This window comes from Labrus bergylta, chromosome 16 (genome assembly GCF_963930695.1).
Source record: "Labrus bergylta chromosome 16, fLabBer1.1, whole genome shotgun sequence".
Lineage (NCBI taxonomy): Eukaryota > Metazoa > Chordata > Actinopteri > Labriformes > Labridae > Labrus > Labrus bergylta.
The window spans coordinates 26,546,310-26,562,129 of record NC_089210.1 but is presented as its reverse complement, the minus strand read 5'-3'; the positions used below and the strand labels follow the sequence as shown (position 1 = coordinate 26,562,129).

Sequence of the window (15,820 nt, the reverse complement as noted above, 5' to 3'; positions counted from 1 at the left end):
TTCTCAAAATACTCAAAAAAGATACCAAATGAAATCTTAAAGGGGGCTTATGTCTCATCAGAAGCTATGATGTGACACAAGTTTGTAATAATGTATTTAGTATCTGTATCTGGACCAAGACGAAATGTCCTTCTTGAGTTCTTGTAAAACCAATAATGACTCAATATGCAACGCAAACAATAACATTAGCAAAAAGACTGATTACTTCAAAAAGTGTATTTTGAATTACTATGTAATGTATTTAACTAGGCCGACTGCCAAAGGGTCATGAAAATAGAGTGATTTACAGCTTTCAGACCAGAAGTGCCTTTAAACACATTTTGATGCATACTAATTGGAACATGTGTCAGTTACCAGACAGCAGGGGAAATTCGTGATACAAATGTAAAATGTAAAGCTTTAAGAAATAGTACAAGTGCAGTCTTGATCTCATTATGTATTCTTTGTCAGCCCTGGTCTCTGGGATTGACCAGCGACAGTCCAGTATGGATAATGTATGGTTGGATAGATGGACGGATAAAATCATATTGAGTGGAAAAACGACTTAATTTCTACAAGTAATTGTATTGAAGTAATATGAGAACAACTGAGGTCTGGCCATTTGTCAGGGGCCCAGCGGGACCTTTTGTAAGAGGCATATTCAACTAAACTCTGTTTGATTTCAAACTCAAATGCTAAACTTTTAACAAATCAAAGCTTAAATTGAATAGGGCTACCATTTGCAAAATATTTATGACTTAAACTTAACTTTTTTCTTCATTTTTTTACACATTTTTTACACTCTTCAAACAAATATGGGTTGAAGCCTAAGATGCCTTGTAGCATACGTCGCCCAGAACAGAATCTATTTGGTTTAACATCTATTTGGTGGTCTGTATAGCCTATATTGTAAATTTCATGTGTTGAAAGAATACATTTAAACATGGTTGATATTCACAATAAACTGAGAAGCGGAAGTTGGTGAGGAAGGGTTTGTCCTCACATGTGATTAGTGGGTGTGAGCTGTCTTTTGCCATCATTCAGTGCGACGTTTATTAATGTTGTAAGATGGCGACGGTGCATCTGAGGATCGGAGACCTAGTGTGGTGAGAAAACCTTTAAACATTGTTAAACAACTCTATAATTTCTTAATTATCCTGCATTATATCAAGCAGTGTTGTTTACGTTTGTTAAACATGAATGTTTCACGCTGGCCTTATTCAGACTTTCTGAATGTAAGTTAATGTCACCTAAACAAACTGTTAGCTAAGCTGACTCAGCCAGCAGCCGTCGTTAGCTGCCAGCTAGCGGACAAGCTAAAGACAACATTTAGAATCGAAGATAAATACACAGGTCTGTAATTTGTTCAGTCCAAATTTCTCATACGTATTTATCAATGAAGGTCCAATATGCATGTCCAACTTTACAATGTTTTATAAATGTTGAGGTGGCGTGTGACGAGCTTTGCTAGCAACGTCGTTGAAGTCGATATCTAACTTGCGTTGGTACGTTAGCTTTGCCTGTGGCTTCCGTGTTATCTTGTGTAGCTATTTTCCTTTATCTTCGGTTGTTTATTTTTTATATATTATCGTCATATGATTTTTTGTTGCACATATGTACAAGTGCGTTGCGTTTGAGTTTAGTAATCCACACATTAAAAATAACCTTAACGTTTTCCTTCAGCAATCGAAGCAGCGATCATGTTTTTTATTGCGACATCGTTGAGTATCCCAAAATCACATCCGCCGAGTTACATTTAATTCAATGTATAACTTTTGAACAAGTATGAGGTATAGTAGTTTTGCCCCAGACGCTGTTGCATATCTCATACACGTCCTGTTATGTATGAAGAGGACGTATTTATACAGTTCATGAGAACACAATAGCAAACTAAGAAAACCAAAATGACCAAGTGAAACTGTTACAATTCTGATAAACGACACGTAAGAATAGTTAGTCAAGACATCTGTGAGTTTCAGTTGAAACAAAGCATCATATAGGGTTAGTTACCTCAGAACAGTAATCGTGTTATGCATTGTGAAAAGTGGCGCACTCAGGGTTTGAGATTATTTGTAATGAGTAGGACTGGTGTCTATTACTTGCATTTTGGTATCTATTTTGCTAAAGAACAAGTAAACAAGATTTATAATTGCACCCAAACCTATTTAATATACAGCCCTTGCATTTGACATTAAAGCGTTGGCTTCATGGTATGTGTTGCCTTGTTCTGGCAAGACAGATACACATTTGGTAAATACATTGCCTATCTTTTTCAGGGGGAAGCTTGGCCGTTACCCACCATGGCCAGGAAAAGTAAGAACTATCAACAGCTTTAAAGCAGAATAATATTACCAACATTTGTTTGAAAACAATTTGTTGCTAATGTTGGACTGTTTTTTTTGTATCCAGGTAGTGAGCCCCCCCAAGGATCTGAAAAAACCAAGAGGCAAAAAATGCCATTTTGTGAAATTCTTTGGAACTGAAGACCAGTAAGTCTGGAAAAAGAGGTACCTGCCTTGACCAACCTTGATCCGACTTTTCCATCAAATGTGTAAGATCTGTGTTTCTGTGTGCCTGCCTAGTGCCTGGATCAAAGTAGAACAGCTGAAGCCCTACCACGCCCACAAAGAGGAAATGATCAAGATAAATAAAGGAAAACGTTTCCAGCAGGCAGTTGATGCAGTTGAAGACTTTCTAAAGAAAGCAAAGGGGAAAGAGCAGGTGAGGGAGTTCTTTTAAAACATCATTAAATTCATTTAGCACCATGTTAATGAACAAAACTGATGTTACCAAGATAGTATATGGTTTTACAAGCAGTCGGGAATTCTACAAAGTGATGCATCTCGCGGAATTCTGTAGAGGATTTCTATAATTTATATCTGTTTGGTCTTTGTTTTTAAGCCTGTAGAAGTATCTTTCTGAGAAATTCATTTCAATATTATGAATTTATGACTTAATTCAGATTAAAGATTCAAAATAAACCACAATTTTCAGTCGGGCATTAGGACTAAATCTTAATGTACAGTTCTTGTCAATGAACCCTGGTCGCTCTTCAGGACTAGTGTGTGCTGAACAATAGTGTTGTACTTCTCAGGGCTTTAGTGTATAGTGACCTTAAATGTAACAAAAACTGAATGATAATTAAGGGGATGCCAAATGAAAAGCCACATGTTCAAATAATTGTTTCTTTCTAGAGGAAACTGGCATTTTTTTCACATAATATACAACCATGTGATAGAACATGAGTAGTTTATAGAATAGAAGAAAGGAATATAAACTCCTGCCACTTGTCTGTTACCTAAAAATAATAGACTACTCTCACAACATTGCCCAAGTCAATTTCCTCACACATAGGTCTGTAGACCTTTTATAAATGAGGAAATCAAGTACTTATTTGATTGATGTAGGAATTGCTAAATTTGGCAGATTTCTCTTAGAGGTTTTATTAAGTGACAAATGTCCACTGTTGTTCAACAACTCAATGTGAATATTTAAATTTGACTACTCAAAAATTAAAATTTTGTGTTGTGCTTTTTTTTGTATTAAAAATAATGGAAGCACAGCTTGGAATTGTGTGCACTGATGAATTATATGTATTTAATTAACACCACAACCAAAACAAATAGCTGTGGGACATGCTGGTTTCCATCAAAGCCCCTGGTCAGATCAAATTAACAATTTACTAAGTGAGTCTTTTCTCACTCATAAGTAGTGAAATACTCCCAGATGTCACATTCAGTTTCTGCAAATGTTTATTCAGGTGGACACATGGTTTCTCTTGAGACCAGCTGCTAGCCAGAGAGAGTGTATGTGACATTTGGTAAATCAGTTGTCCCTGTCACTCAGTAAACAGCTTAGACCGTATCATTATACGTCAAGCTTACTTTCACTTTGCCGAGAACTTTCTATACGTGCAAAAATAGCATCACTAAGTGATCATGTGTTGTTTTTTTTACAGAACTCGGATGGCAAAGGAGAATCAAAAGGAAAGAAAACACCAAGCAAGCCTCTGAAAATACTTGAGGAGGAGGATGAGGATCTCAGTGCCCTCAAGGACCCATCTGAAAAGGTATTAGGACACTGAAAAGTTTAAAACATATTTGTTGAAGTATCAGTTAAGAATTATTTGAAATATGCAATTCACATGATGGTAAATAATGAAAAAATGGGGACCCGAAAAGTAAAGCAAAAGACACATTACTATGATACTGTAAAAGGTCTGCAGCATGTTGCTGTTACTATACATATATTCTTTCCTAAATAACGGTGCAAAGTCCTTACTTTACCATAATGGTGACAATTCTTAGTTAGATAATAACACTGGGTTACTGTTTGCAGGTTTGAAGTAAGTTTAACTAAGTCACTAGCTCTGCTAGTCACATAGTGAAATCCATTGCTCTTATTATTTTGTACTGTAATGTACATTATACTTATCCTGAAAATTAAATGCTCCTCCTGAACTTTAGAGTCATCTTACCTTTCGATTGCACAAACTTCAAGAAATGTAACATAAGGAGTAGTCATGATTTTTGCAAACACTAGCAAAGTTCTGGGCAGGCTCACCTAAAACAGAGATGTTACCCCACCATCTCAGTGAGGCAGAATAACCATGCAATAATCCCAGCTTCAACACGCTGGGTTAACTCCGAAATGGGTTAAGAGTTTTGAGCTTCTAACAGCAGTCACCCGCTCAGGTGAAAATATTTCTCAGTTGCAAGATTTGGACATCTTGTAGATGATGTTGACAATTAGATAGCTAGTTTACAGGCAAACAAACAAAGAAAGAAAAATACTTGGGTTTCACCTTTCAGGCTCTTCCAGTTTAGACACTGAAACACCAAAGCCATGTAGGGCTATCAGTCACCAGTTCTAATCCTTAAAAGGGGAAAACACCATTTCTACTTGAACAGCCAAATCTGATAATTGATAAAAGTTGGATACAGTCTCCTTCCAGCAGCTGTTTGGAGAACAGTCTGCACTTACTCAAAGAATAATACTTAAATGTGGAAGAATAATGTTTGTGGTGTTTTCTTCCTACAGGTTTGTGCCTCAACCAAGGAATTCAATTATGTATGACATAATCCAAGTTGAGAAAGCAATAATAACAGAAAGAAAGCCTTACTTTTCAAAAAGGCATTTGTTAAATTCAGAATAGGAAATTCATTTTGACAAAGACACACAGGTTCAAAATAGCAATGGTCCTCCACACAGTCACATTTGCATGTGATGCTAAAAAATCCCACTACAGGAGACATTAACCAAAATCAAAAGGGTGAAGAGGTTTATATGTGTCTCTCTCCTCCTGAAGGACTTAACTGACTCTGATCCAGAGCCTTCCACTATTGAGAGGCTTGGGGCTGGACCTGGCTCAGGATTCAAATGGGAAAGCAGTGTAGGTGAACCCCCCTCCCACCAAGCCTGTCTTGCCTTGCTGTTTGTACTTCTACCTGACCTTGACCTTTGCCTTAAAACTCCCAACAACTGAAAACCTTTCCCTTCTGAACTTTTTGTGCTCACTCTTGATTGCCGAAAATGTGGCCTGCTCTGTCAGTGTGGTCCCCAACTCTATATATGAAGGCTCCAAAGGAGGCTTAGGTTTGGGTCAGTCGTCCCAACTTCCCAGCATCCTTCTGTGAGTGTCTTATAGTAATAAAAGCTAACCTGCTGTGCTGGATCAGGGTTGCTGACCACTCGGAATGTATTGCTTCTTTATCAGTATGATCAATTGGTAGATGAGTGGGTGTGTAAAGAAACGGTGCAACCCCTAATAAACATTCAGTCATGAAATGTTGGTCTTTACGTCAGTGGAAACGTTTTCACAAATATTTGAATTAATCGGTAAGCTGATTGTAGCCCTTGTTTATTCACTATACAGTATACCGGTTTTGAATGAATGGAACTGCATACAAATATTGCAAACCAGAGTGCAGAAGAGATAAATGTACAAAATAAAATGGAGTGTAAACTGTGCATCTCCCTAATTTCTAACCTATTGAAAGTAGTTATTATATTAATACAACACATTAAAATAGTAAAAATCAATGCAGAATTATCAATCAGGCTTTCCTCATTGTGTTATATAAAGTACCTGAGTTTCCACTAACTTGAAGAGAATCAGAAAGTGACTTGTTTCTGGGTTAAGTTGCTCATATTAATAGGCCATCCTCAGCTGTGACACTTTTGTTTTTTTCTTTTAAATTGCAAAGTTTGTTTTTTCCTGCTCTTAATTCGTATAAGTCTTAATAAGGAGCTTAAAGGATAAAAAAAAAAAAAAAAAACATTTTCACTGAATAGTTCGTGCTTAATTTGAACGCGTACAGGGCTTAAATATTTCTCACTTTCTGCTTTGTGTATTTGATTTGGGGAAAAAAATCGAGTAAAACTTGAATAATTTAAGATATTACATTATATTTTGACTGGGCTTATCCAAGTCGGAATTGATTTTCTCTATGGAACATAATAGGACCCTGGTGTGTCGGCATTGTGCTGTGTTGACACTTTATTCTCCACCAGGACAGTACATATTCAATGAGAAGTCTGTCACACTGAGCTTTTCTCCTGTTACAGCCCGTGAAGGACGACCCACATTTCCATCACTTCCTACTAAGCCAGTCTGACAAGGTAAGAGGAAACATGTGTCTTCATATTCTGGCATGTGTGTCTTATTATTTAGACCTCCTTAATTATAGGCCTTGGTTACAAATTATTAATTGTTTGAGTTTGAATCTGATGAGTGTGGTGCTCTCCTCTTAATATGTCTCCCCTATCTGAACAAATGCAAGCCTCTGCTGTTTGTCACACGAGTGCAATGTCATGATTTTATTTGAACAAACAATTGGAGATCGTCTGTACATCCAGTGAATTACTGGTGATACTCCTTGTAGTTGAGGCAAAGTATGGCACATTGAGAACATGTTGGATGAGGGGACTGGAACTGTCTATTGTTTTTGTGTTAATTGCTCGTTGCCACAGCATGTATAACAATGTATACAAAATTAACATAATAGTGGAAACAATGTACATGCAACTGAGGCAAGCAGAAAAGACACCATCTTATGCCATTTAAAACTTCTGCCTGGTTTCTAGGGTATATTGGTTAGTCCTTATTCTATTGTTTCCCTCTGCCCACAGCCAGCATCATCAATGGAACCTATTAGTAAACGCCTGAAGATCATTGAAGAGGTACTTTATAGTGAATTTAAGTCAAACTAACTAGTCAATGACTGCACTTCTATAGATTTAATTTGTTAACAAAATTAACTTTTGAAAATAACTGCTTTCCATATGGAATTGTAATGCTTTGATATACAAATCTACATACAGTTTTTATATATATATATATTTAAATAAATCAGGCTGTGGCTTGTTGTTCTCCGCTTCAGTATGAAATTGAAATTGTTGCTTTTGATTTTTCAGGACACAGGGTCAACTTCCATCCAAGCAGCAGACAGCACAGCCATCAATGGAAGCATCACACCAACAGATAAAAGGTATTAACACATCCTCTCAGCAGCACTGCAGAATACCATTATCAAAATGACATATTTTTTAACTCATCTTTGTAAGGGTATTTGGATTTCAGCTTAGAGGATGCTGATAAATTATTGCTATTATTTATTAGTAATTGTTTGTCTTCTTTTTGGACTTTGTCCACCAGGATAGGGTTCCTGGGTCTGGGACTGATGGGTAGTGGTATTGTTTCCAACCTTTTGAAAATGGGTCATGTTGTCACAGTGTGGAACCGCACAGCAGAAAAGGTACTGATATAGAACACACTAAAATGTCATACAGGCATTATTCTGTTTAAACCATGTTTGATTCATGTGGGCTTTGATATAATAATTTGACATTTACATTCTGTCTCTGCTTAATTTGTCTAGCCATTGAATTACATTTTTTAAATTTTCAATCACTTCCATTTTTTTCCTCCACAGACCAACTGGCCTCTTATCTAAACAATGTATTCTTAGGGATTAATTTATTCCAGAAACAATACATTATAACATTACATTTTTTTTATTTAAAAGTGATTTTATTCTTTGTCAAGATAATGGGTGCCTATAATGGCAAACCAGATAATGATTTTCTAAGTGAGCATGCTGCTGATAGAGGTTGAGAAAATGCTCTCTGTGTTTCAGTGTGACCTGTTCATCCAGGAGGGGGCCAGGTTGGGTCGGACTCCTGCAGAGGTTGCTTCCATGTGTGACATCACTTTCTCTTGTGTCTCAGACCCAAAGGCTGCCAGGGATGTAAGTACCATCTCAAAAACTGTAAATGGCTTCTTCCAGAAATGTGAATCATAGCCCTGTGGGTAAAAAAATCCTTCTGTGTACATTTTGTTATTCCCCTCCAGTTGGTAATGGGACCAAGTGGAGTGCTGCAGGGAATCAGGCCAGGCAAATGCTATGTTGAGATGTCCACTGTAGACCCAGAGACCATCACAGAACTCTCACAGGTATACAAACTCACTATCAATTCGTTGACATTATCTGAAGATCGCGCAATAAATACATGCTTAATTAAAACATGCAGAGTTTTTGAGCCTCCTACCATCAGGAATAATCCAGACCCTTTAAACTGAGTATGAGTTGCTTCTATCAACATTAGCTCAGTGTAAGTCTTTCTGAATTATGTTGTTATTGCATATTTCAATTTCAGGTTATTACGTCGCGGGGTGGCCGTTTCTTGGAGGCTCCAGTTGCTGGAAGCCAGCAACTCTCCAATGACGGGATGCTGGTCATACTGGCAGCTGGTGACAGAACGGTTTACGAAGACTGCAGCAGCTGCTTCCAGGCGATGGGCAAGACCTCCTTCTTCCTGGGTATTAAAAATATTCTAATACAGGTTGCCATGCAGTTTAGTATGACACATGTTCAAGATTTCCTGTTGAATACACTCTCAAAACTTTTTACATCAAGCACATGTGAAACTTGTTTCAGTTAGCACTGGGATAATTTGAAGATGATTGAGCATTATTAAAGGAAGAATGTGTGACTTTTTCATCCAGTAGATGTCGCCCTTGAGCACCAACATGAAACCAAAACAAACTGAAGCCTCAACTCTACTCCAACGACACACCTCGAATCCCCCTCCCCTCAAGTTTGCACAAAGGAGTTATCAATTAGAATGCATCATTAAGCACAAGCGGCGGACAAAATTGTTCTCGGCTCGAGCTGCAATTGCCTGTGGCCTGCATTGTTGTGTTAGCAGGCTAATGTTACCAAACTTTGGCTAACTCAGAGGATATACACCGTAAAATCCGGAATTTTGAGCCTCCTACCATCAAGTCCTCCTAATTCAAGTCGCACCGGTATTTAAGACGCACCCTGTTTTGAAGGTCTTTTAGAGAGAAAAAAACTGTCTTCCTGTGTGACGATTTATATGGTGTTCAGCGATGTCTACAACGTGCAGTTTCTGTGCAGCTCTTAAAGTCCCGTCTTTTTTCATGTTCAGGAGTTTGCACTCCTACTAGCTACAGTACGGTAGTTGAGCTCTCAGCCTGCTGCAGGGAAAGTTGTGAGGCACAGACTCCTAGCTTGCAACATTGCGAGTCGTGCTGCCCGACTCTGCTGGTCACTCTTTAAATTTAATATAGGAGTCTTTCAATCAAAAGAACACTCCACAAGGTTTATTTACAGAACAATATACCACTGTAACCCAGCCCGGTCTGTGTCACCGCCTTTCCCAGCACAGCGTGCACTCAGCTTTCAATACACGGGAAATGGGGATGGGTTTTTAACATACACTGTAAGGTTTTTAATCACCCCAGGTTGCAGTTATAGAGGCTGCTGCACCCGCTTTAATGACGGCGCGTGTTTCAGTATTTTATATGGTCGCACCGGTGTATAAGACGCAGCCAAGTTTTCAGACGAAAAAATGGGTATTAAAAGTGCGTCTTATACACCAGATTTTACGGTACTTGATTTCTGCTATATGTATGTGTAAAATGTTGCTCATTCTGCCGTTAAGGCAATTTAAACAAAACTATCAGAACAGAGAAGTTGAATGATTATCAGTAGGTCTGCTGTGTGTTCAGATATATTTCCAGGGGAGCTAATATGTCTGCCCTCTGAGTCCTGTTTATAGGCAAAAAAATAATTTTATAACCTTTGTAACAAACTAGTTTCAGAGGGATTTTATCTTAGTGTCCCTGAGTGGAAGTGTGTCTTAGGCTGTCAGAAACCACATATTTTCATTCTATTTACATAAAGTTTGATGTCACTTTGACTATCTAGTGCGTCATTCCAAGTTAAAGAATGCGAGAAATGCCCAGATGTATACTAGATTTGCCATGATATATTATATTTCTACACAAAAACTTGTGTTTGCGTTTTTATGTTTTTGATTGTGTCCGTTTGTGTGTGTTTAAGGTGAAGCAGGGAATGCAGCAAGAATGATGCTGATCCTCAACATGGTGCAAGGTAGCTTCATGGCCACCATTGCAGAAGGGCTTACTTTGGCCCAGGCCACCGGGCAATCCCAACAGACCTTCCTAGACATCTTGTGCCAGGGCCAGATGGCGAGCACCTTCGTGGACCAGAAATGCCAAAGTAAGTTAAAATAACATAAGAAGTTTCTTACTTTACTTACTTTATTCTTTCATGAACTGAATTTTTACATGAATTCATTTTCAAGTGATGTGTGGCCATAAAAACACTTGTTCAACAAAAACAACTTTTTTTTGATGTTGATAAGATGGGCTTATTTAAAACAAGTTTTTATTTCATGTCACTTTCAGATATTTTACAGGGCAACTTTAAGCCGGACTACTATTTGAAACATATCCAGAAGGACCTGAGGCTGGCCATATCCATGGGTGACATGGCCAACCATCCAACCCCAATGGCTGCAGCTGCCAATGAGGTAAACTGTGTTCTAAGAACATAATCAAATAATAGTTTTGATTGACAAGTTTCAATTCCCGTTAAGCATTCATTTTACTGCAAGTGACATCTGTTTCAAAATAGTAGTATGATGATGACCGAGAAGTAAGTTTCTGTTCTGCCCTGCAAGCTCTATAACGTGTGTTTGTGAATGCCTTGTTAAGCGATTGTATCCTGTCAGGTAGTGATAGAGAATAGCCATTAGCAGTATTTGACAAATATGAGCAAAACACTAAACAAAACACAATGCATGCTGGCATTGATTGCACAGGCAGGCATCTTCCTCATTAAACAGACGGCTTCAGAAAATGCAATAAAACTTAGCAATTGTAATTTACACATTTAAGACAAATGAAGATGTTGCTTTTTTCATTCATGCCACACAGAAGTTTCTGAAGAATTGTACATTTTTCTAAGGTTCATATTTTTTTTTGTTTTAATGTAATCAAGCTAATTTGCCCCCAGTTTTGGGAGTCTTTTTTTATTTTATTTTACCATAAGTAGAAAATTAATCAGACACTATTTTAAGTGCCTCATTCCTCAGTAGGACCCAGAATATTTATTTTTCACCATTGGCTAAAGTTTTGTCAAGATCAGTTCCCATGAAATTCGCCGACAAATTGTGTGTAATCAGTGCTCACTCCAGACATTTTGACTTATCAAGATACATTTATGCCATTTTCACACAAGCAGAAATCTCAGGTTATTTCACGTAGGAGCTGTATATGTGAATGCAAACAGCCGAATGTTTCGCTCGGACTTCACCCGGAGTTTCTCCGGCCAGACCCCTATAATTTTTCCCGAGTGGGCTGAACGCAGCAGGCTATTCTCCGGAGAATTCAGCTCGAGCCAATAGGAGGGGGAGTGAAGTTTCTATACAGTTACTGCTGCACGGTGCATAGAGTGTCTGCGTGCGACCACTACGATCTCTGTGCACGTAATTAAACGGCTGCATTATGTTTTCTGTTCATCAGTATGTTGTTCTCCTCTCTTTTATGGATGTTGTCATTCCATTGCATTACACATAGCATTGATATAAAGGCAAATATTCAAAAGGCAAATAGGAAGTCCCCGACCCTCCTCCCCTCTGACAGGGAACGTCCCCCGCTGTGAGGAGCATATGTGAACGGCTAAGTCGGGAGAATCTCCGGAGCAGTCCTCCTTTAATTATCTAGATATTATCTGTAGTGCATACAGTATGTGAAAACGGCTTTAGAGTCATTTATTGTTGACAATCCATAAAGGCCTTGACCATCAAATTCCAATAAGCCATGATAGTTTGACAGTAAGAATGCAAATACAGTACCAGAACTCTGAAACCAAAGCAGCTATGTAGATTTCAGTCATGCTTCTCATTTATGTCTAATTAGCATGGATTGACTTGACTTGTTAAGGCCTTCAGAAATTTGTATCAACAGTTTTCTAATAGACTAATGTGGTGTCCAGTAGGTCTTGTTGATTGTAATAATGGTTAAGAGCTGCACTCTGTTGGCAACAAGGCAACCTTGTTTTAACAGTTTGTTGATCTGTTAGTTTCATTGGTAATAAAATCACCGCACAACAAGGCACTCGAGACAGGCCTTTATTAGAGTTTGTCTAGCTTAAGTGGAAAATAAAAGAGCTGCTGCCTGCCTCTTATACTGTATAACTAGCTCTTCTCTGATTCAAAGGAGTAGGGAGAGATATAATATTTGATAGCATGGAATAATTATGAATCAATGTATTCCTCTACCTATTCAATTCAATTTTTCAATTCAATTTTTATTTGTATAGCGTCAACTCATAACAAGTGTTATCTCAAGACACTTTACAAAAAGCAGGTAAAAGACCTTACTTATTGCTATATTACAAAGACCAGGCCTATCCAACATGAGCACCGGCCGGATCCCCGGCTCATGATGAAACAGCCTTCACAGGCCTAGACTGCACCGGGCTTGGAAAGGGATAGGGGGAGAGATGGGATAAGATGCAGGAAGAGGGATAGGGAGCAAGGGGGTGGGGGGAGGCAAACCGCCCATCAACAATCCGGTGGGGGGGGGGGGGGGGGGGGTTGTTCTGGTAGAATTATGAGAATACCACATTCTCTGTGATTTTTTTTTTTTTTTTTTTTTTTTTTCTCCCCCCCAAACAGTAATTTAACAAGTGCAGAAAAAAATGCCTTTGCAACATAACTGAAATGTGTTTTCTTGTTTACAGGTTTACAAGCGGGCTAAGGCACTGGACCAGTCAGACAATGATATTTCTGCAGTCTACAGAGCATACATTCATTAGAGTGAGCTGTGATCTCTCCTCAGGACCACGCAGTCTTTCATCCCTTATTATTCTCCCTTGTCATGTATCATGTTTTTAATTTTAAATTCTTGGGGGTTTTATTTTCCATTTTCCACAGCACCAGCCATGTTTCCTGCCCACAAATCATGAGATAGTAATTCCTTTGTTAACAGCAACCTTGAGAAAAGCACGGACTGCATTGGAGGTAAATGGGCTGTAAGAGTGCTCCATACAAGGTTGTTTATTCTGCATTGCTGCAGTTCACTGTAGGAGGAAGTTTGTGTGGTTTCTGAAAACTTAAAGTTTCTAGTAGTTGTTCAGGGTGTTTGGCAAGGGTGTTTGGTCAAGTGCCATTGTGAAGAGTAGGGGGTCTGACTCATTGCTGTCACATTAAGTGGCTGCGTAAAACCCTACAGATTTTTTGTTTATGTGCAGATGATGAGTTTATTTAATTGATTTTGAGCTTTGCTTTCTTTTAAATGTCCAGAATTTTATGGAAAAAAACACCAAGAACCTGCCACTGCATTGCCTTAATATTATAACCCCCTGAGTCTTTCAATAATAGATGTATTTATTTATGTTTCTAGGTCTACTTGGCAACATTTGGCATGGCTTGATTCTGTATTCGATTTGATGATTTATGCTTTTATGTTTGTGTTTATGATCTTTGTTGAACAGGTTAAAGAATGAACAACAGTTTGTTAAGGCCTTAAAATGCAGTAATTATTGGTTTTTGTTTTCAAGACTCGAGATTATGTCATCTACAATCCTTCATTCTTGTGTTTGGAAGAGTTCTCATTCTCAAATTGATCTTTTAAATATTTCTCTGAAATGACATGAATCTACGTGTTGAGTTTTATTTTAAGTTGAGGTCATAATAAGCGCAACATCAACGGTTTCTTTTTTTTGGTAGTCATAATAAAGACGTTTTGGAGGGGAATTTTAAAACATCCTGGGACACAAATGCAGGATTTAAAACAAAACTAATGAAACACTTGAGAGTTGGTGCTTTGGGAAGATGTCTATTACAAAAATGAAACTAAAAGCTGTAAAATGAATACATTTGACTTTGTTTTGTAGTTATAAGTGCAGTATCAGTCAAACTTTTAAATAAACATAACTCACTTAATCTAAACCGGTTGTTACATTTCCATACTTAACCCACCAGAGCCCACAACTCAATGTCAACATGGGTTCCATTGTATTATTTATTTATTCTTTACCTGGCCGTAAAAAGATTTTAGGTCAAATGAGGAGCAGTCGCTGGCTTAACAAGACTGATCTGAAATACGGCGGATAATTTTTCTATTAATTGTTATCAAAGGTGATTATGGAATTTTCATATATTTTTGCTGATATGACCAAGAAATGTCATCAAAAGCTATAGATTTTACAGATGGTTGTTGTTACTAAATATCTTTTTCACACTGCTTATGCTTAGAAATGTGATTAAAAAAAATGTGCATTTTGTTAAAAAAACAAAAAACAAAAAAGAAAACGAGCCAGGCTCTACTTGGATCCATGTCATTTGAAGTCTAATTGCAGGTCGGAAGGGGTGTGTTTCTGTAACATCAGTTTCATAGTTAGGCTCCTATCCATCCCACCGATCTATGTTTTATTTTTGTGTAATGTCTAAGTGAATCAAAAGTTATTATATAAACATACTGCAGAATAAGCTCTTAAGATGGGTTCTAGTTAATTAGTTTGTTTGGGAACTGCAACAATTTGAATCAGGTCTGAAGTCCATACGATTGGTAGAGTCCTTTCAGAAGGAGTTTTCTCTTGAGTTAATCCTTTGATATGGACCCATGAAGATCTCATACATAACCCAATAAGTTTGCTGTTGCAAATGACAATGCCAAAGAAACATGGTGTTATGTACCTTAGAGGATGAAACAGCTGGGTTCTTACATCTGAGACCCGAAAGAAGCACAAATCAGACAAGACTGCTCTGATCTGTTTGTGCTTGTCAGAATGTGTATCATTGCAACACTAAAACTGCCCATCACACACAGAGTAAAATTAGGGCCTATGGTGTTAGGTCAAGCATACTTGCAGTGTCTGTTTTGTTTGGTTGCAGGCCTCAGGTCCATGTTTCAATATATGTAATACACAATCTTATATTTTATTGGATTTCCCCAGCTGTTTAACAGCTCCATGGAAAGAAAGATGCATGTTTCATAGTTGGGCTCCTATCCATCCCCGCTGATGACAGGAATTACCTGCAGAAATGGATGAATGAAGATGTCCTTGAAGGAGACAATGTTGTTAAATGCCTCAAAAGAATAAGAACAATAAAAGTGGCCCATCACCCCCTTGGAAATGACTTAGGTAGACTTGGTGTTAGCAACAAAACCTGCTCATCACAGGATGAGTGTTCACCATCAGAAATCATTTTTCTTATTGGAAAAAAATCCCTAGTGATTTTTATGTCCGCAGTTTTAGTCAGATTACACTGAAATGAAAACCCATTCGTAAGATATATTAATTTTATTGCATGTTAATAATTCATTGTACCATATGGTAAGGTTTTATGTTTGCCAAACCTAGTGCATTTGTTTTTAGATTCCCCTTACACACACTATGTGTAAAGAGAGGTTTATAGATGACAAATGTAAATAGTACATAAGGTTGATTAGGGTTTCTTTTATATCTACAATAACTTGGGTTTATGAAAGCAGTAACTT

General features: G+C 37.8%; 1 protein-coding gene across 2 annotated transcripts; it reads left to right on the top strand.

Annotated features, from left to right (window-relative positions):
• The first annotated feature begins 970 nt into the window (after positions 1-970).
• Positions 971-14,268, top strand: glyr1 (glyoxylate reductase 1 homolog (Arabidopsis)). 2 transcript variants are annotated; one of them, XM_020644220.3, is made up of 16 exons: positions 971-1,085; positions 2,256-2,292; positions 2,389-2,468; positions 2,562-2,700; positions 3,938-4,048; positions 5,288-5,371; positions 6,547-6,600; positions 7,111-7,161; positions 7,396-7,469; positions 7,637-7,736; positions 8,118-8,228; positions 8,333-8,434; positions 8,638-8,800; positions 10,350-10,529; positions 10,718-10,842; positions 13,059-14,268. In XM_020644220.3, exons 1-16 carry the CDS (start codon positions 1,048-1,050, stop codon positions 13,131-13,133), a joined length of 1,524 nt encoding a protein of 507 aa, XP_020499876.1. In that variant the 5' UTR covers positions 971-1,047; the 3' UTR covers positions 13,134-14,268. The 2 variants fall into 2 exon arrangements, with proteins under 2 accessions (XP_020499876.1, XP_020499877.1); XM_020644221.3 differs by lacking the exon at positions 5,288-5,371.
• The last annotated feature ends 1,552 nt before the right edge of the window (positions 14,269-15,820 follow it).

Coding starts and splice junctions, on each gene's coding strand:
- glyr1 (XM_020644220.3), top strand. CDS start 1,048: ATGGCGACGGTGCATCTGAGGATCGGAGACCTAGTGTG. Junction 1,086..2,255: donor AGGATCGGAGACCTAGTGTG/GTGAGAAAACCT, acceptor TATCTTTTTCAG/GGGGAAGCTTGGCCGTTACC. Junction 8,801..10,349: donor CAAGACCTCCTTCTTCCTGG/GTATTAAAAATA, acceptor TGTGTGTTTAAG/GTGAAGCAGGGAATGCAGCA.